The 21,682-nt window shown below is 43.8% G+C and overlaps 2 protein-coding genes across 2 annotated transcripts; both read right to left on the bottom strand.

The window, feature by feature from the left end:
• Positions 1–205: 205 nt before the first annotated feature.
• On the bottom strand, positions 206–2,902 carry LOC310877466 (heat shock protein beta-11-like). The gene is made up of 2 exons (XM_083791340.1): positions 2,364–2,902; positions 206–742 (listed from the first exon to the last, which is right to left on the bottom strand). The coding sequence occupies exons 1-2, from the start codon at positions 2,703–2,705 to the stop codon at positions 374–376; spliced, it is 711 nt and encodes a 236-aa protein (XP_083647466.1). The 5' UTR covers positions 2,706–2,902; the 3' UTR covers positions 206–373.
• A 2,053-nt stretch (positions 2,903–4,955) lies between these two features.
• LOC310877790 (uncharacterized protein) lies at positions 4,956–10,872 on the bottom strand. Its single transcript, XM_083791738.1, has 3 exons — positions 9,052–10,872; positions 6,653–8,699; positions 4,956–6,616 (listed from the first exon to the last, which is right to left on the bottom strand). The coding sequence occupies exons 1-3, from the start codon at positions 10,834–10,836 to the stop codon at positions 5,697–5,699; spliced, it is 4,752 nt and encodes a 1,583-aa protein (XP_083647864.1). The 5' UTR covers positions 10,837–10,872; the 3' UTR covers positions 4,956–5,696.
• Positions 10,873–21,682: the final 10,810 nt, after the last annotated feature.

Below are 21,682 nucleotides of genomic sequence, written 5' to 3' on the forward strand. Positions count from 1 at the left end.
ACAAACACATAAGTACCACAGGAGCAAAGGTCCCTTCCCTATATGGAAAATACAGGTTTTATGTCCTTAACGATAACCAATATCATTTATAGAAACGTTAGCAAGTTCAATTTAAAAAGAATCAGATCATTCTCACAGTTTTGTGGTAATCATTCACGTGATATTACTTTTAATAAAGTTTCTTGGTTTCTTAAAAGTCTTATTGATCATTATATCATTTATTAAACACAATGATTTAAACACCTCGTGAATCAGGCACATCATTGATTAAACATGCAGTTAAAATTATGTCCAGAAAAAGGCAGACATTCATAGAGTTCCTTTTTGATGTTTGTAGAAAAACAAAAATAAACATTTGATTTGGGCTCCTGACTTAGTTCCTATCAGTCTTGATCTTGGGTGTGGCGGTCGACGCCAGCTCTTCTGGTTGGGTGACGCTGATGGGCACCAGCCTCGTACCTGCTGCGGTGGTCTTGGCTGTCGTGGGTGTGGTGGTCGACACCAGCTGCTCCCGTGGGGCGAGGGTAATGGGCACCAGCCTCTCGTTGGACCCTGCCGCGTCCTTTTCACGGGTTGCCTGGAGGCAGAGGAGACCCCCGTCCAGGGAGCAGGTGACGGACTCGGGGTTGACGCCGTCGGGGAGCTCGAACTCCTGACGGAACTCGTGGAGGCGGTACGAGCTGTGGCTGTCCACTTCCTGTTTCCTCTCGGAGTGACCGCTGACCCGCAGCTTCCTGCCCACCTGTCCGGAAGGAGGGAGGGTGTCAATAATATAGTCTAACCGCTTTCAAGCGCATGGCGCCTGTATTTTGGTTATTTATTATAGGCAAAACAACAGGGTGAGAGGTGCTCGCTGAATTAACCTCCCAGATTATCAGGTCAACGGTAGAGCCAGATCACTATATCATCCATTATTAGATTTATTTTGAGGACATTGGTATCTTATGTAAATTGTGTCCCGATAGTCCGGCAGACAAAGGGCCTTAAGCAATAGCTTATTAGTTCCATGTCACAACTTAGGCATGGTAACATATACCCCCCTATAAAAAAAAAAGCAGCTGGTCACTAGTGAATGTATAGACGATATTTTTGGACCAATAAAAACAACTATATATACCACATTTCACACCCCACCTCTACGATTTTATAATTAAGCCCTAAGCTCACAGTCAGTCACAATATGTCACATATTGTACATTTTCACCATAATGACTTTCCCAAAATAACAAGATACCAGGTTGAAAGTGGTTAAGACAATATACAGTAGGCCTGCATGGCCTACATTTTTCAAGTTGATTAGAAAATGTTGCACTGTGAATCTACACTGTTGGTCAAAACGCTGTAACCACTAGCCTAATCGGTGAACTACTGTAGCATCTGGCACCAGCCGGGTTCTAGTCACAAGCATGGACCCCTATATCTTAACACATTCTGACCTGAGATCAGATTCATACGAGGTTTCCACTGGACACACACTGGTCTGATTAACCCATTCTGACCTGAGATCAGATTCTAAAAAATGTCAGTCGTTCTTCGATTTTTCAAAAAATAGCAGACCTACAAGCTCGTAGCGCGCCACTCGGTGGCGCGATATGAAGCTATGATGCTTGTAGATCTGCTATTTTTCAATAGCTAAAGCATAACATGATGCTAACACCAAAATGGGTGCCCGCCCAGAATGGGTTAACTAATTTAGGCCTGACGTCGATTCTACAAATATCTTCTAAATCATGACAGTTTCCAGAAAAACCCTATGTCTCTATATCAGTGGTTCTCAAACATTTTCATTTCAAGGACCCCCAAAAATATATGTATACTATTTGGCCGCCGACCCCCATCTGAAAATATGTAGTTCCAGGGACCCCCCAGAAGCAAAGATTTGAGTTAAAAACATTCGCTCTGAAAGAATATATATTCAAATATTTGCACCACATTTTCACACTAAAAAAAATAAATAGCAGACCTACAAGCTCGAAGCTCAAATGCTCATTATAAGATGGAAATTGGAATCCCCATCGATAAAGTCATTGGTAGGTATAGGCAGGTTTCTGAACTGTCCATGGCCCATCAATGAGACACAGATAGGATTGAGACATCATTAGTGTGTTCCAATTATATGAAGATATGGTTACAAATGGGTGAAGTGCTCGCATAAGGCCACCACTTCCCTAGCCTGGTAAACCATATCCCAGTCGCCAAATTCACATTTCATGTGTAATCTTCAGACGCATGCAGAATAGTAATACACATGAAATGTGAATTCTGCATTGTTATCAGGTCACCTCCACCACTTGCCTATTACTGCTAATTACTGCTAACTACTAATAGGCCTACTACTATGACCTCAGGTTGACTCCACCCACCTGTTTGACAGACAGCTCCTCGGGCGTGTAGTCCTTGGTGTTGAGCGTGAGCGCAAAGGCTCCGCCCTGGTCCTTGCTCATCTGGAATGTGATTGGCTTCAAGGAGGCGGCGGCCGGCGCCGATTGGTCGATCTCCTCCCAGATGCGTTGGTGCAGGCGCTCCATGTAGTCCATGTTCTGCTTCATGAGCTGGAAGTGACGCACCATTTCCTGTTCCAGCTGGTAGAACAGGGGGCGTGTCTCGGGCCAGAGGCTGCGGACGGGCCAGTGGAAATCCCTGAAGGGTGACATCAGCAGGGCCGCAGGGTCGAGGGCGGATGGCTGGTGGAAGGGGCTAAGCATCGTTTTAGGTTGGCCTCCGGGCAGTTAGCTCTACACTGGTTTAGTTCAACTTAAATAGGACCTTATACTATAACGTTATAGGGTTTCCTCAGACAGCACTCTGCTCAAAGCTAATGATGTTCTTTTATAGTTGGCTTTAGAAGTTATATGTCCTCTGGTCTAGTTAGCCTTCCAGTCTTCTGCTGTCTCTCTCTCTCTTTCTCTCTCTCTCTCTTCGTTCTGTCTTCCCTCTGTGAACGTCCCGGCTTTTTATACCCTGATGGAAAGATCCAGTTGCATTCCTGACAGGATGTCGTGTCTGCATGTGTGTGTGTTGACTACCAGTCAATGTGATCATAGTTTAAAAATGTCCTGAGTTTCTCTCTAGTACCCGGGTGCAGAGTGTGTGTGTGTGTGTGTGTGTGTGATTAAACTTGTGAGGGCCTAATGTCCTCACAAGTATAGAAGTGAGAAAGAGTAGAGATAAATTGATATTTTTTGGTAGCCTATAACAGATTTACAAATTTTAAGGTTGCGAAATGTGTATTAATTTAAACAGTCGTTTGTGTGAAGAATATAGGCAACAATAAAGCAACATTCCTAAACAAGGTCTATTTTCCCTGTGAATAAAAGCATCAACTTTAATTGATTCATAGTTTTAACATTTTTCTTCACGACGCTCCTGCTGTGTACTGTAGGCTAAAACATTTATGTTTACAATTAAGAAAAGAATGAGGTCAGATTGTGGTTATAGTGTTAGAGGCGTTTAGAGGTTAGATTTAAGGATTGGGGTTGGACTTATTCTTGATTTATACTTAAAGTAGCAGCTCTATACACTGTACACAACAATAACTAACAATGTCTGCAATATGCCATTCACAATCGCCACCCTACAAAGTTGATGTCCTCACAAGTATAGTTACCACACACGTGTGTGTAGTGTGTCACATTACTGAGTGACTTTGCTCTATGAATGGCTTGTCATTGATGACTCACAGCCTCTAAAAGGCACATGACAGTTGCACCTCAGCTGTGACACCAAATGTATGATTAAATATGATTATGTTGCAAATGCATGTTGTTTAATAAAAAGAGATTTCCGTTACTGAACAAACACTCTATACTATAGTAATGAGTACTAACACAATATAAGAGCTTTATAACACTTATTTAACTAAATAAAATCACTTACTGCATCTCAATTGTCCACATGCAGCTAGACAGATCAGTAATGTGTGGTTTCTAACACTGTCATAGCAATTTAGCTTGATTTGTTTGCGAAATACCAGAGATTTGTTAACCAGTGTCAAATATGCCTTAAACAATGTAAAACATCCAAGCTTTACAGCTATTTCTTATACGTTATTCTCAAAATGAGATCAAGATCAATAAAAATGTGACTAGACGACAATATTGGCAAGACCTTTTTTGCAGTCTTGCAGTGAAACAAATATTCTCAAAAATGAAATTCAAACATTTACATTTGTATACATCTTTTTTATTTTTTATTTCTTTGAACACAAAGAATTATTTTACTTTTTTCCACTTCCCATATTTCAATATCTGTTTTAGCAACAGCTGGTGGATACTATGGGGGAAATCTGTGGGAACTAAACGGTGTCAAACACTGGCCATAAAATTTAAATATTATCAAATATTATCACACAATGAAAACTAAATATTGTCAGTGTCTTCTCTGGATTCTGACTGGAAGCATGTTTGAAATGTCAAATAACCCATTCAGGACGGGAACCCCTTTTGGTATTTTAAGCATTGTTATACCTTAGCTATTGAAAAAAAAAACGTTAGGATTTAGAAGCCTTTTTTTTAAATCGACCTCAGTCCAAAATGTCAAATAACAGCACAGCACTCTTCTATAGACACAAAGAATATAAGAACTTGATTTAGTAATATATCAGTTTGACTGTTTTTTACGATTAACCCGCATTTTAATCAACCCCCCTTCACTGCCGAGATTGTTGTATTACCTTTAGAGCATACGCTGAATTATTTGGGCTTTTAATCCGCGAAAATCCATCAAAAAAAGCTCCCGTGGTTTGTTATGATCTGTGTGTAGCATCCACCATCTTGGTGCACGCGGAAGACGCACACAAGATTGGTTTCAATGAGGCGTTGCACCCAATGCATTTCCATTGGCCTCAATTTCCCAGAAGCCCTAGCAGCCCACAGCATGTGACGATTTCCGGTTTTGTCATCACAGCGAAGGCATCCGGTCTCATACTCCGCGACGAAGACGGATTTTCTTTTGATTCATTACATTACGGCGGATTAAACACATAAAACAAAAGGCGGGTATGTCCGATACGGCAGCGACATTAACCTGGAGTAATCCATTCAAGGCACGGAAACTGATATACAGTACATCGGTTTCAACTGAACAAGAAACCATCTAACCAGATCAGAAATTAACTTGTGATTAGCATAGCACTACTCAGTGTAGGGCCTGTAGGCAATGTCCTGTTGCCAAGCATTGCCAAGCATTCCTTATCTGCTTTTAAACTCCAATGAAAAACAAAATGTTTACAAAATAATACATATTTGGAGATAACATATTGAGAAGACAAAGTATCACAGTATTCTTTTCAGTTGTAATTTTACAATCAACAGAGCAATGCCAACCAAGGGTTCTAACTGAGACAATTAAGCAACGCAACTCCTGTTAAAGCTCAATACTAGTCTAATAATGTCTCTATTGTTTCAGCATCATGTAAGCATAGAAGATGTCCCAGATAAATAAAATAAAACAAAATAAAAAGAACAGAAAACACAGGGTCACAGTTAGAAGTTAATGGTCTTGCTCAGGGAGTCAGGGACACTTCAACACAAAGACTGGAGGAGCCAAGAAAGTGAATCACCCCACACCCACACACCTGAATCCATGCCATCAGGCATGAGGGGGGAAAAACAACCGACTGCTCGACAAAGACTGTCTCTTGTCTGTCCAATTATATTCGCCAACTTGCGTTTATCCTTGAAAAATGAGGCCATTCCCTATGTGTGGGTTTCTGTCTCATGCTTGTGTACAGTTCTCAAGTGTTTCCTGAGGTGGCCAATTTGTATGAATCTCTTGGGGCAGTGGGGACAGGCTCTGGGCTTCTCTCCTGTGTGCGTGTACTTGTGCATCTTTAAATTGTTAGATTCCAGGAAGCCCTTCTCACAGTATGGACACCAGTATCTCTTCTCCCCATTGTGCCATCTCAAGTGCTTGTTTAGGTCCATTGTCCTCTTGAATTTCTTCTCGCAAAGGTGGCAGTGGTATGGTGTCTCCCCAGTGTGGACTCTGATGTGGGAATTCACCTCTTGTTTTGTATAGAAGTCTTTATTGCAGATTTGACAGACAAAGGGCTTTATTCTGCCATGCACCATCTGGACATGCTTGGTGAGGGTGAATTTGTGGGAATATGCCTTATTACACAGCTCACATTTGTAGACCCTAACCTCCCGGTGAGCCTTGTGATGACGGTTGACCGCCCTGTTATTGTGAAAGACCTTCCCACAGAGCACGCAGGTGAAAGGAGGCAGGTTTTTGTGCATAGGGACATGGCTCTCCAAGAGCGCAGCGCTGGTGAAAACGCGGCCACACTGCCCACACTGGTTCTTGAGCAGGCGCCTACCGAGTACTGATAAGGGCTGCAAGGGTGAAACGATCGGTGGCGCTCGGAATACACCGGATTTGTTGGATCGCACCTTGAAGGGAGTTGAGAGTTTGAATAGAAAAGGGGATGAGGCAACACTAGAGGTGGGGGTTCGAAATTCCGACTTAATTGACGCGAGTGGAAAAGGAATTGGTGGGGGAATCAGTGATGAATTAAATGGTGGGGGAGATGGTGATAAAGGGAATGGTTGGGGAGATGGTGATAAAAGCATTCGTGGGGGAGAAGGTGATAACATCAATGGTGTAGTCCAGAAACTGGTGCTTCTGTAAGGTTTTGAAGATGTTGGTATCTTCATTTGGGCCTCAGTGTTTGAAGGATTTATTGATGAACTTCTATTCTTGGTCACTGGAGATCCACTGGCGTCCATTATAGGTGTGGTCAAGACAACTTTAGCCTCTTTCATGATAATACCGGGTCGGACATTGATTTTGGATTGGTTAGATTTAGCTGCAATTTCTGACTTTGACTGAGTGGTTTGATCCAAAGACTTTGCATTTTTCATCTCAGCATCAGCTGCTTTGGGCAACCTGTCCTTAATGGCTGTTGGATCCACAGTCTTAGCTGTTTTCATCTTGGATAATTTAGGAGTATGAGCTGCTTTGAGCAACCTTTCCTCACTGGCTGTATTAACAGTCTTTCTACACTTTTTTGGTATCACAGTATGGTCAATTAAGCTCTGCCTCTTAGCAATTGCCGTACTGGAATACCGACTCTTTTCACGGCCATCTTTAGTGGACCCTGGTGTCTTGGGCCTGAGAGGAGAATGATCACTCCTAATCTTTTTAAGGCCAGCCACAATTTGACTTAAGCTAGATCTTGTAGGACTGAAAGACGATGATGTAACATCAGCCTTTTGCCGGGTCAACACATCTTTAGCTGGTTCACATCTTTCAGGACCAACAGGAGGAATGGGTTCACAGGCGGTCATGTTTGGGCAAGTGCTCGGACAGGATTCAGTAGAGGTCTTGGTAGGGGTCTCATCCTCTCCAACAAATCTAGCTTTCTTAGCTGGGACGGGTGTGGGCCGAGGTTCTTCCACTGCAGGGTTTGGTTCTGGGACAGGTGTGGGTTCTTCCACTGCAGGGTTTGGTTCTGGGACAGGTGTGGGTTCTTCCTCTGCAGGGGTTGGTTCTGGGACAGGTGTGGGTTCAGGTTCTTCCACTGCAGGGGTTGGTTCTGGGACAGGTGTGGGTTCCTCCTCTGCAGGTGTGGGTTCAAGTTCTTCCACTGCAGGGGTTGGTTCTGGGGCAGGTGTGGGTTTGTGTTCATCCACTGCAAGGGTTGGTTCTGGGGCAGGTGTGGGTTCCTCCACTACAGGGGTTGGTTCTGGGGCAGGTGTGGGTTCCTCCACTACAGGGTTTGGTTCTGGGGCAGGAGTGGGTTCAGGTTCTTCCACTACAGGAGTTGGTTCTGGGGCAGGTGTGTGTTCCTCCACTACAAGGGTTGGTTCTGGGGCAGGTGTGGGTTCCTCCACTACAGGGGTTGGTTCTGGGGCAGGTGTGGGTTCCTCCACTACAGGAGTTGGTTCTGGGGCAGGAGTGGGTTCAGGTTCTTCCACTACAGGAGTTGGTTCTGGGGCAGGTGTGTGTTCCTCCACTACAAGGGTTGGTTCTGGGGCAGGTGTGGGTTCCTCCACTACAGGGGTTGGTTCTGGGGCAGGTGTGGGTTCCTCCACTACAGGGTTTGGTTCTGGGGCAGGAGTGGGTTCAGGTTCTTCCACTACAGGAGTTAGTTCTGGGGCAGGTGTGTGTTCCTCCACTACAAGGGTTGGTTCTGGGGCAGGTGTGGGTTCCTCCACTACAGGAGTTGGTTCTGGGGCAGGTGTGGGTTCCTCCACTACAGGGGTTGGTTCTGGGGCAGGTGTGGATTCGGGTTCCTCCACTACAGGGGTTGGTTCTGGGGCAGGTGTGGGTTTAGGTTCCTCCACTACAGGGTTTGGTTCTGGGGCAGGAGTGGGTTCAGGTTCTTCCACTACAGGAGTTGGTTCTGGGGCAGGTGTGGGTTTGGGTTCCTCCACTACAGGGTTTGGTTCTGGGGCAGGTGTGGGTTCCTCCACCACAGGGTTTAGTTCTGGGACAGGTGTGGGTTCCTCCACTACAGGGTTTAGTTCTGGGACAGGTGTGGGTTCAGGTTCTTCCACTACAGGGTTTGGTTCTGGGACAGGTGTGGGTCGAGGTTCTTCCAGCAGCACTACAGGGGTTGGTTCTGTGTGACTGGGCTGCAATTGTTGGGATTTGAGTTGACGGCGATGACTGCTGAGTTTGCTCATGAGGGGATTTTTATCCAACCGTTTACCTTTCGTCTCAGCTGGTGTAGCCGTGGCGTCACTGGAGCAAGCCTGAAATAGAAAGAATGGAAATAGGGTAGAAAGAAAAAAACATACATTACATTTATTTCAAAAGAAAAAAAAATGATTTTTTCAGACTTTTTAAATTAAAATACATTGTGAAAGTAAATATATATATATATATATATATATATATATATATATATATATATATATATATATATATATATATATATAAATAATATTATTAGTTTAGGTCTAAATAGCAGATCTACAAGTGAGCAATTTACACTATTTTTAATAAGTTTTGGTCAGGCACCAAATTTGTCTTTTTGATCTCGAGCTGAAAACGTTTGTAAACGACTACAGTGTATGTTAATGAATATTAAAGACTCATTATTACCTGTTTCTTATCATGATCTACAGGTAACATTGCCATCTGGGACAGGAATTGGGTTTTGGTCATCTGCTGATGAGGGTCAGATGTGTTGTCCTTGGCGAAGGAGCTCGTTCTGGTGGATGGAGCCAACGTCTCGGAAACCAGGTCATTTCTTTCAGTAGATGCCACTGGCAGATTAATCGATTCGATGGCTGATGACTTCTGTCTGACGACAGATGTTACTTCTGGTGGCGCACACGTTTGTATGCATGCGCTATCTGGAGAATCTTCCCAAGGATCAGGAGAATCATCATCCTCATCGAGTGAATCTGGAGTTGGCTGAGCCGATTCGACGGAGGCCCCTGCATGCTTTTTAAGAGTTGAATGTTTATTTTCGGAACAACATATTTCAGTCTGAGGAGGTGGCATCTTCAACACCAGGGACATTTGTTTTTGCAATGCAGGCGACGACGACAACCTAGTCAATCTGACCACTGGATAACGTTTTTGTTGGACAACAGGTGGTACACTTGGTGGTACTAAGGTTTGTACATGAGTGGATAAAGTTGAGTTGTTAGAGCATGCTTCAGTGGATGCAATGGTCATTTTACACCCTGCAGTATTGGTTTGAGTTAATGATATTTCTGAACTGACTGCTGACGTGTCCGTTTTGGTCGATGTTGCTGAACTGACTGTGGACATATCCTCCTCAGCTGTTGGTTCATCAGTGTTTATTGATTCCACCTTGCGTTTGATTGCAGAGGGTCTTGGTACCTTTGGAGGACGACCTCTTCTGGGGGATTTCACTGGAGCGATTTCATCCGCTCTGTCTGAAGGGGACTGGTCAGTTACCGGGTCTACAGTAACACAGGTGGCTTGAGACCGACGTTGAGGTGCCAAATTCACTGCTGGCGCTTCCATTGCTGCTGAATTGACAGGTGATATATCCTTTTTAGTCAAAGTTGTTGCTGAACTTACTGTTGATGTATCACTTTTAGTCAAAGTTGTTGCAGAAATGGCTCTTGAAATATCCGCTTTAGTTGTTGCTGAATTGACTGTTGATGCGTCAATTTTAGTTGAGGTTGTTGCTGAATTAACTGTTGACATATCCTCCTCGGTTGTGGGTTCATCAGTGTTTAGGTATTCACTTATTGATTCCACTTTGCGTTTGATTGCAGAGGGTCTTGGTACCTTTGGAGGACGACCTCTTCTGGAGGATTTCACTGGAGCGATTTCAGCCGCTCTGTCTGAAGGGGACTGGTCAGTTTCCGGCTCCACAGTAACACAGGTGGCTTGAGACCGAAGCTGAGGTGCCGAATTCACTGCTGGTGCTTCCGTTGCTGCTGAATTGACAGTTGACATGTCCTTTTTAGTCAAAGGTGTTGCCGAAATGACTGTTGATTTGATTTTATTCAAAGTTGTTGCAGAAATAGCTTTTGACATATCCGCTTTAGTTGTTGCTGAATTGACTGTTGACATATCCTCCTCGGTTGTGGGTTCATCAGTGTTTAGGTATTCACTTATTGATTCTACTTTGCGTTTGATTGCAGAGGGTCTTGGTACCTTTGGAGGACGACCTCTTCTGGATGATTTCACTGGAGCGATTTCATCTGGTCTGTCTGAAGGGGACTGGTCTACAGTAACACAGGTGGCTTGAGACCGAAGCTGAGGTGCCGAATTCACTGCTGGTGCTTCCGTTGCTGCTGAATTGACAGTTGACGTAACCGTTTTAGTCAAAGTTGTTGCTGATCCAACTGCTGTTTTCGTTGATGTTGCATCTGAATTCATCTCTGATGTATCAGCTTTCATTGATGTTGCTGCTGAGTTGACTGCGGGCGCCGAAGTTATTGCTGAATTGACTGCTTTTTCCTTTGCGTTTGCTGTCAAATTCACCTCTGATGAATCGGCCTTCGTTGATGTTGCTGCAGAATTGACTGCTGGCGTATCTGTTTTAGTTGCTGATGTTGCTGAATTAAGTGCTGACACATCCGTTTCAGTTGTTGATGTTTTTGTTAAATTCACTGCTGATGTAACGGATTTCGTTGATGTAGCTGCTGTATTGACTGCCGACGTATCCATTTCAGTTGATGTTGTTGCTGCATTGACAGTTGAAGTATCCGTTTTAGTTGTTGCTACATTGACTGTTGAAGTATCTGTTTTAGTTGCTGCTGCATTGACAGTTGAAGTATCTGTTTTAGTTGTTGCTGCAGTGACAGTTGAAGTATCAGTTTCAGTTGCTGCTGCATTGACAGTTAAAGTATCTGTTTTAGTTGCTGCTGCATTGACAGTGGAAGCTTTAGTTGCTGCTGCATTGACAGGTAAAGTATCTGTTTTAGTTGCTGCTGCATTGATAGTTGAAGTATCCGTTTTAGTTGCTGCTGCATTGACAGTTGAAGTATCCATTTTAGTTGTTGCTGCAGTGACAGTTGAAGTATCCATTTTAGTTGCTGCTGCAGTGACAGTTGAATTATCTGTTTTAGTTGCTGCTGCAGTGACAGTTGAAGTATTCGTTTTAGTTGCTACTGCAGTGACAGTTGACGTATCCGTTTTAGTTGCTGCTACATTGACAGTTGAAGTATCCGTTTTAGTTGCTGCTGCATTGACAGTTGAAGTATCCGTTTTAGTTGCTGCTGCATTGACAGTTGAAGTATCCGATTTAGTTGCTGCTGCATTGACAGTTGAAGTATCTATTTTAGTTGCTGCTGAACTGACCGTTGACACATTGGTTTGAATTGCTGCTGAATTGACTGCCGTCATCACCGTTTTAGTTGTTGCTGACTTGCCTGACACATCTGTTGTAGTTGGTACTGAATTGACTGCTGATGTCACCACTGTAGTTGTTAAATTGACTGATGTATCATTTTCAGTTGATGTTGCTGCTGAGTTCACTGTCGAGTCTGACGTATCCATTTTCGTTGATGCAGTTACCAAATTCACTGGCGACGCTATTGCCATTTCTGATTTCGGTTTTATTGATGAATGTTCTCTCCCAGGAGATGATGCTGGAACAATTGGAGAACATTCCTCAATCTCCTCTTCGTCTACTGGAGGAATGCCTGCCTCCTCCTTGGCTGTTGGTTCATCAGAGTTTAGGTTTTCACTTATTGATTCCACTTTCCGTTTGATTGGTCTTGGTTCCTTTGGTTTTCGTCCTCTTCTAGAGGATTTCACTGGAGCGATTTCATCCGCTCTGGCTGAAGGGGACTGGTCAGTTTCCAAATTGACTGCTGAAGTCACCGCTTTAGTCGTTTTAGTTGTTGAATTGACATAATTTTCAGTTGCTGCCGAGTCTGATGTATCCGTTTTTGTTGATGCAGTTACAGAATTCACTGACAACGCTTTTGTTGTTGCTGAAATGACTGTTGATATATGCTTTTCAGTTGTTGACGCATTGTCAGTTGAAGTATCAGTTGTTGTTCCTGGTTTATTGACCGTTGCCTTTTGTGTAGACGTGGTTGCACTTTCAGTGAAACCTGCCAAGTTGTGTCGCTTTGATTTCAAAACTGAAAGCTGCAGTGGTACTACAACTACTCTTGGGAAGCGTGGATCGATGAATGGTGTAGATGAGTTGGTAGTTGCACTTGAAGTGGCAGCAGTTTGTGGAGGGGTAATGGGCAGCAATTGGCTGGATGTAGCAACTGCCCTCTTTGCAGGAACCGTGGCAACAGGGGCTTGGGGCAAACCATTTTTCTGTGAAGATACAACAGTTGCGACGACGGTTGACATGGCTGTAGGGGCAACAGAAGGTGGTGACATTGTTTCATCGGCTGTGGCTTGGTGTAAACAATTTTCCTGTGAAGATACATTTGCAATGACGGTTGACATGGCTGTTGGTGAAGGATTTGATATTGCCTGGGCACCACATGAGGATGTTGGTCTTTGCACAACGATTATTTTCTTGGGAGTCACATTGGGCAACACAGTTATTGTTATTGAAGGGAGGGAACACTGTGTCAGTGTCGACCTGACACTTCCTATGGTTGCCAGTGTTACCGTGGGTGCTACGGTTGATGGTGTCACCGTGGGTGCCACGGTTGACGTTGTTGGGGGTGCAGTCGTTTTGAGAGGATCATTATTATCGCCTTGATTTGGAGAGGTGAACGGCAGTGGAAAATGTTGAGTTTCAGGCAGTGCTGATTTCACATCAAAGTTTGCATTTGAGGCATCGACGAGTAGCATTGCCTCTTGAAGAGTTGGATACGATGTGCGGCGTGCTCTTGGTGGAGCTGATGATCGTGCTATTGCGGACTCCGTTTTAGGGGTCACCGCTGTCTCAGTGGCCGAGGGGTTTTCATTAAGTGAAGATGGAGTCACCTCATCCAGTTTCTCTGGTAGCTGCTTGGATTTGGAAGGACTCCGTTTTATCGAGGCATTTTCTCTCCCAGGAGGTGATGCTGGAACAAGTGGAGAACATTCCTCAGCCTCTTCTTCGTCTATTGGAGGAAAGCCTACCTCCTCCTCGGCTGTTGGTTCATCAGTGTTTAGGTATTCACTTATTGATTCCACTTTCCGTTTGATTGCAGAGGGTCTTGGTTCCTTTTGTTTTCGTCCTCTTCTGGGGGATTTCACTGGAGCGATTTCATCCGCTCTGGCTGAAGGGGACTGGTCAGTTTCCGACACAGGAGGCTCGACACAGGAGGCTCGAGACCGACGTTGAGGAGACTCCCAGGATTTCACTTTCATTGGTGTCCTCCCACTTCTTCGGGATGGTAACAAGACAGGCTTAGAACTAGGTTTTTCCTTTGTGGGGGTAGCGGCCTCTGACAAATTCTTTTTTTTACGCAGCTGAGCCCCTGGTGGTTTCCGAGGAACTATAAATGGTTCATCTTGATCCAGTGTTGAGGTGACTGCTGCGGTTTCAGAGGCTGCCGTCGTCACTGGAATATGCTGTATAACATGAGACTGCTGTTCCATCTTGAATGGAAGAAGTGTGAATGCAGAATGCTCCATTTGGGAGGACTGGCTCTGGGTTCCTCTTTCACAAGATGGTTGGTGTTTGGGAAATTCAATGGTAATCCGTTTAACAAAGGGCTTGACTTGGCCTGTTTAACAAAAGAGATAAAATGGTAAGACACGGGTAGAACATTTTCCTCCAAACAAACAACTTATTAGGATTTATTTAACTTTTTTTAAATCCGAAATCAATTTCGTCTTTGTTTGGAAAAGTCCAATTGTACCTTCTTTTTCTTTGAGGACTCTTAGGTGGTACACTGCAGTTGGCTTACCATCCTCCTGGTTCTAAAGACATACAGAGAAACATGTCACAATCACATCCCAAGGGGAAAAATTACTCACTCATCTACTCATTTCTTAACTTTTAAACAGGTTACACAATGTTTAAAAGTGTTAAAGGTCCAATGACACGCCCCAAAATTAATATGGGTGGTACAGTACATCACATGGTCTGACTGAAAACAGTTTGAAAGCGTTCGCGATTGGCTACGGCGCTAGCAACAAGTTTCGGACTCGAGTCTCACGTTCCCCCGGTCACCAACAACCCTGTCTGCCCGCTCTGAGTAGAGCCCTGAGCCCCACAGCGCGACTACGGTTCTCTTCCCTTTCTTTCTTCCCCTCTCAGCCGCAGGCTGACTGTACACCCACTGTAATACCGTAGTTAGTTACCACAACATTGTTCAAGTGAACTATAGTGTGTTTGTATTCATTGTAATAATCAATATCGCTATGATGAATTATCGGCCTGGTTTTCCGAGCCGAGTTGAGGCATAGTCTTGCGGCCGAGATTATGAGCCTCTCCGGGGGGGAGTCTCTCTCTCTCTCTCTCTCTCAGCCCCGGTTGTCCGCGGCCTCAGAATGCCTCTCTTCGGGCATGATGGAGGTGAAAACTCGAAAAGCTTTCGTCCTGTGGATCCATTTTGATTTTTTTTTTTAATTTCCTGCATTCTCTGGGCTGAGGGTGGAGCCGATTGGTCTGTGTGTGTGTGTGTGTGTGTGTGTACACGCGTGTGTGTGTGAGTATGTGTGTGTGTACACACACACAGCACGCAGTGAACTGGGTGGGCATGTGTGCTATGAGCACTGCAGCCTGCATGACCTGAAGACTAGGCTCAGTGCCCCGGCGGTGAGAGGGGGCATCTGAGACGGGCTACATGCGCGGCGATAAATCATCATAGCGATATTGATTATTACAATGAATAAGCATAAACACACGTACTTGAACAATGTTGTGGTACATAGGATATTTGAAGACTGATATGCATTTTAGCCCGGTGCAGTGCCGCTACTCAACCTGTGAGGCTGAACTTAGCCGTGGTTGAGGGCATGTCAGCGGGCGAGAGAGAGAGCTAGATGGCCGGGGCATGGGACGCGAGTGCGAAATTGAGATTATGCAACAGTTACCCTAAAACAAAAAACACGTCAACTCAATGTCATTGTAACTAAGATTTTCGAGTGATTTTATTTTCTTTTTTTCACCCAGTATGAAGCTAAATGTGACACCAAAATAGTAGCATAAGTTGCTATGCTACTACTGCCACCAAGCCCGGCGAGCCCGCATAGCAGTCGATGGGGAAAGTTAATCACACTATGACGTCAGAATCATGATAGCATTGTTTGATATCCGTTCTTATCTCCAGAGGGGCGTGTCATTGGGCCTTTAAAAGCAATTATTATAGATTGTTCATATATTTTCAAACATAAGACAGAAACACAATTAAATCCATAATCGCAAATATTTGAGCGACAATTTAATAGTCAAGTAAAATGTAATAATCCTGACAGCCCTAACAAGAAATTCACAGTAAATTGGACAGAGTAGGAATACATTTGAGCGCCATACCGATAGAGGCCGTCCATCACCATGGGTCTTGGGCTGTTTTTTAACGTCCACAGCCTCCTGTACATCTTTTAACTTGAGAGACTTGCAAGACGGAGCCACTCCCACACGAACCAGGTCTAACACAAAACACAAAGCAAAGAAAGAAGTGACAATAAGGCCAAAAGATTAAAACTCATTGACTGCCAAGGCCCTCCCTGCCAAGGACGAGCATACCAGTATGTTTAAATATGTTGATTTTTTTGACCTTTAGTTGTAAAGTTTTGTAGCAAAGGATTGTCAACATCTGATGTGAGAAAGCACATGGCCCATACAGAGAAAACCCTTTACTTGTACAGTTTGTGGTGAAAGCTAAAATAAAACTAAACAAAAAAACACTTTAATTGTACAATTTTTTAGCAAAGGCTTTTCAGTATTTGATGTGAGAAAGCACACAAACATATTAGTTGTACAGTTTTGTACAAAGGCTTGTCAATATCTGATGTGAGAAAGTAGGTGAGGACCCATACAGGGGAAACCCTTTAGTTGCACAGTTTGCGTAAAAGCTTTGCTCAAAACTAATTTTTGCACCGTTTCTCAAAGGAAAAGAATAATGGGAGGAATGGGAGGAGGGCGGGTCAAGATCAAGTCAGGAAAAAATAGAAAGTTAGTGCAAAGATTTTACCAGAAACTGTACAAATAAAGGGTTTCCCCAAAAAAAAAAGATTAGCTTGGTTTTTTTTTTTTTAGCTTTTAGCACAAGCTGAAACTGTACAAGTAAAGGTTTACTAAGAATAAAAACAAATCCATTAATAGTTAAAATGCAGCAAAATACTACATCAATTCAAAATATGATGTAAATGAAATCTCGGAATCGGAATGACAGACGGAATAGCATACTGCCGATACCAGCATTTTAGGGAGTATCTGCAGCTTTTCCGATACTGGTAACGGAAAAAAACTAAACAGGGCAGTTTTACCAACGTCAATTACGAATGTGAACAGAAACACTTTTAATACATTTTCTAATAAATATTCCTATTGAAGACTACCAATTTATGCTTATTGTTTTTTTTTTAATATGCTTTATAGCAATAGAAGAAGCTGTAAACAATGTCAAGCTAATGCACTGCATGTAAATATACCACTACACTGCCAGTTACTTTCTGTTAGTACCTACCCTAGGGTACACAGGGAGAACATGCAAACTCCACAAAGAAAGGCCCTTTCGCCAACCCCGCCTCGGGTATGGGCACTGATTACACAGAGGAGAGAACATGCCCCCAGCGTCCCCAGTGGGAATCGAACCCAGGACCTTCTAGCTGTGAGGCGAAAGCACTACCGACTGTGCCACAGTGTCCCCCATTTGATCGATTTGTTGACATTAAAGGGTAAGACCACTTTTTTTTTTTAGAGGTTTGGGTTGTTTTCTTACCTTATTATGGGCAATTACATTCCATGAGTTATTTCGCTCCGTTGTGTTGTTTATTAGCAATTTAAGAAATAACAAATAGGGTCCATTGACTTCCATTGTAGCGGGGAAACAGCTCTCAGTCACTCTTTTAGCACATAAACGAACACAACCTAACTATAACAAAATACATACATAAATGGATGCACTTGGGACGTATCCTCAGTGATGTATCCCAAGGTCATCTGGGTTTCGGGTCTCCCAACATCATACCCCTCACTCAGGTGACCCAGCCGGGGTGATCAAGTCCCGACTTACGTCCCAGTAGCTACCCTCGATAAGTCCCATTAGGGAAAAACCAGGGCCACACAATCCGTTCCTCCTGAACTACTCTGCCGGGACTGGGAGGTACCATTCTGGCGCATGGAAGGACTAGGCTCTGTGGGTTGACTCCTGTCCGGGCCCCTCCTACGTCTCACCAGGTCCACGCCTGCTCTCACCAGGTCAGGCCCTGTGCGTTGCACCAGACTCCCAGCACCAGGCACTTTATTCAGGAATGGTGGATTCTCGAGCCGCAACGGTTCCGCAGGCTCCACCTTGCCCTTGGTGGTGCCGCAGGCTCCGCTTGAGGCTCACGGAAGACACATGCTGGGGCGCCAACCCATACTGCTCCCGGGTGCCATCTAATTTCCGACTGCCACCCGTCTCTCCGGTGGTCACCAGACTATTCCTGGTTGTCACGTAGTCTATTCCTATGAGTCACTATAAATAGAATAACTATAACAAAATACATACATAAATGGATGCACCTGGGACGTATCCTCAGTGATGTATCCCAACAAAAGCTGATTCTGACAGTTTATGACAACAGGAAAACTCATGCGGTTTTATTTTTAATAAAATATGTCAACTTTGTCTTGTTTTGACTAATTTGTGTAGAAAGAAGATCCCGTAGGTATGCCTACACCGACCGAATCACTGCTGTTTGGTCCGATCTGATTGGACCAAAACTGTACACCACTTCCTTATTGGAAACGACGGGGATGTAAAGAAATGGATTTGATCTCATCCGCTTGTCACTAAAAACATACACAGTGGACGTGTTTGAGGGAGACACTTTAGAAGACACTTTAGAAGAAGTGTGTAAAGTGTCTGGGATTGCTCATATGCAACGCTGCAGAGAGTTGGGAACGCCGTAGTACTGCTTTAGTCTATCTCCGACTAAAATAGTAACTTTATAAGTCTATCTTAAAAAGACGAAAATAAAACCGCATGAGTTTTCCTGATGTCAAACTGTCAGAATCAGCTTTTGTTGCGTTGGTTTATGTGCTAAAACAGTGACTTTGAGAGCTGTTTCCCCGTTACGATGGAAGTCAATGAGCGACTATTTTTATTTCTTAAATTGCTAATAAACAACACAACGGAGCGAAATAACTCATGGAATGGAATAGTTTGCCCATAATAAGGTAAGAAAACAACCCAAACCTCTCAAAAAGTGGTCTTACCCTTTAAAAGTAAGCCATTTGATCCGAAAATGCTTTTGATTCATTCAAGTAATCAAATTGAAATATTGCTCAAAACATAAGTGATTTTCATTGCTCTCTAAAACGTTTTGTTTTTGAAAGATAATTAGTAAAACACATCTTCTGGCATGAAGCATTTTCAGATGGGGGTCAGCGGCCAAATAGATATCATTTTGGGGGTGCTTACAGATTTAGAAGGCATTAGTAGAATTGGCCTCAGGTCTTAACCCTAATGGGTTAAACTAAGGTCTTCCATCCAATGGCTTCTGCCTTCTAGAAAAGTTTAGTTGCTCCTCATTTCAGCTTCACGTGTATGGGGGAGTGGCCATGTATGGGGGAGTGTTTGGCTATCAAACATTGTGCGGGGGGAGTACTTTCTGTGCCCAATTAGCAGTGATTAATTCTAAGCAACGAAGTGTACAACAAAATGTAAAACGAAATGTACTTGATGGCATCATTCCAATGCAAAAAGAGCCAGATAAATAATGAAAATGTGTTAGTAGCAGCATCGAGTAGGTGACAATAATAAAAACAGTAGGAAACGTCAGTTCACACACACACACACACACACACACACACACACACACACACACACACACACACACACACACACACACACACACACACACACACACACACACACACACACACACACACACACACCTCAGTGGCCATGTGTGGTTATGTTAGAGCGTCCGCCCTGAAAATGGGAGTTGGGGTTCGACCGCCGACCAGGTCATACCAAAGACTGTAAAAATGGGACCAAATGCCTACCTGCTTGTACGTTGTACCTTGAATAATGTACGTATGTATAATGCATAGTACACAGCGGCTGCTGTGCTCACGCACCTATTATCTCAAGTGCTATGTGTATTTAATTTGTGGAAAAGAGACCCTTTAGTTGTACGGCTGTAAAGCCTGTTAATAAGATAAGAGAAACCCAACAGCTGTGCCGTTTGTGAAACAAGCTTCAAAATCCTCTGAAACCCTTTACTTGTATGTTTTGTGGTAAAAGCCCTCCTCCCCCTTCCCTTACTTGCATTTCTTGGGGAAAATGATATGATGGGAACTATGCACAAAAACTAATTTCACCCACTGATGTGACAATAAAGTTGATTCTTCTGATTGGCACTCAACGTCAAGGGCTGGATTATGGGGTCAAATGAGAACAAATTTTGCATACAGCAATGAATGTGACAAATAGTAGGACTTTGACTTTAACTATTGTGCCGTTTGTATGTCTGTAAACACAGTAGCATGAATAGACCTAGCCGCAATTTGCAAATTGCACCTCTAGATAATTTTTTTTAAATATGTTGAATCTAGAGTTGCAACACCAGCCGTTGGCAGCCCATTCCAAGTCCTATCTGATTGTATTAAACAACGTTAAACTCACCAACATTTCAGCTGTACGAAAAGCTTGAATTGTTTTTTCATACAAATCCACCGTAGGCATGTTATGAGCTACTTTCTGTCAAAACAATCTGTGTCTACGGTGGATTCCTATGAATCAAACACTTTGCAGGTAGAAAGAGGATAATTCAAGCTATTTGTACAGCTGCAATGTTGGTGAGTTTAACGTTGTTTAATACATTCAGATTCAGATAGGGCTTTTCTGTTTGGAATATATGTTTCAAGTTGTTCTAGTTGTTCAAATTGTGGCTAGAATAGACGATGAAATCAATAAAGGCCTTTCTCGGCCCCACCCTTCTCCCATGTGTTTAGTTTCCAAGATGGCCGCAGCACCAGGAGGTGGTGGGGCGGAGGTGAGCGGGCAAGGTCAACATATGCCCTTACTGGGCTGCATTCAAGACACTTTCCTTGTGTCTGACACCTGACTTGTGTCTGAACACAGCTTTGATGGATGTGTTCTGCCCCCCTCCCCCCTTCAAACAAAATGTTTGGTCAAACGACATGGGCTTCCATATGTCAACCCAACCCACTCACCTCCACCCCAACCCTCCTGATGCTGTGGCCATCTTGGAAACTAAACACAATATAAACAATTGGAGAGGGGTGGGGCAGAGAAAGGCCCTTATTTCAACAGGACTAGTCTACTCTTTAAATTCTATGCTGTTATTCTATTTCATACATATTTGGGCATTTTGGGGGGAGTTATTGACTGATAAAAGTAAAACCCAGTTGAAAATGGATAAAGTAAGATACAGTTGGGGTACATTATTGTGTAAACAGAGCAGTCACATTGTGTCGTTATATATGCTATACCTTTTGTTTTTTAATATATAATAATTACAAAAAAGTATATATATATATATATATATATCAGCAATATTTTGCAGTTATTTTCGGACAAATAACAGCAATTTTTCATTTAAATAGAATACAAAAAAGGCTTATTTAAAATGTGTTTAAAGGTAGCAGCTCTGTTTACACGTGCAGTGCGGGTAAAACTCACCACACTGAATAGCAGTGTCTCGCCTCGTCAGTTCAGAAGGTCCAGAGGGTTCTTCAGGCGGCGGTTCCTCCCCTCCGTCTCCTCCACACGGCTCGGCGGTGGAGGTCCCCGCGGTGGAGGAGGTCCCCGTGGTGGAGGTCTCTTCCTCCACCTCCAGGTCCATGCACTTGGAGCGCAGCTCGGCGTTCTCCTGCTTGATGACGTTGATCTCCTTCTTCAGCTCGTCCACCATGGTCTGGAACAGCCGGGTGGTCTCGGCCACGGCGCCCCGCAGCATGCCGTCCATGACGGAGGCGTAGCGCGACTGGAAGTCATCCCCCGACATGATGGGGAGGCTTCTTGGGGTTAGCCGTTTGTTTTTAAAGAGTAGACCTGGTTTTGGCTGGTTGGGAAACGGGATGGCTCCTCGCGGGCCTCTCTCTCTCTCTCTCTCTCTCTCTCTCTCTCTCTCTCTCTCTCTCTCTCTCTCTCTCTCTCTCTGGGTTTTTGTTTTTGTTCCAACGGATAAGAAGAAGCGCGGCAGATGGAAGTTG

Source organism: Protomyctophum parallelum (genome assembly GCF_964188405.1).
Source record: "Protomyctophum parallelum genome assembly, chromosome: 20".
Lineage (NCBI taxonomy): Eukaryota > Metazoa > Chordata > Actinopteri > Myctophiformes > Myctophidae > Protomyctophum > Protomyctophum parallelum.

Coding starts and splice junctions, on each gene's coding strand:
- LOC310877466 (XM_083791340.1), bottom strand. CDS start 2,705: ATGCTTAGCCCCTTCCACCAGCCATCCGCCCTCGACCCTGCGGCCCTG. Junction 743..2,363: donor AGGAGCTGTCTGTCAAACAG/GTGGGTGGAGTC, acceptor CCTTCCGGACAG/GTGGGCAGGAAGCTGCGGGT.
- LOC310877790 (XM_083791738.1), bottom strand. CDS start 10,836: ATGAAAGCTGATACATCAGAGATGAATTCAGATGCAACATCAACGAAA. Junction 8,700..9,051: donor TAGATCATGATAAGAAACAG/GTAATAATGAGT, acceptor TTTCTATTTCAG/GCTTGCTCCAGTGACGCCAC. Junction 6,617..6,652: donor AAACACTGAGGCCCAAATGA/AGATACCAACAT, acceptor ACAGAAGCACCA/GTTTCTGGACTACACCATTG.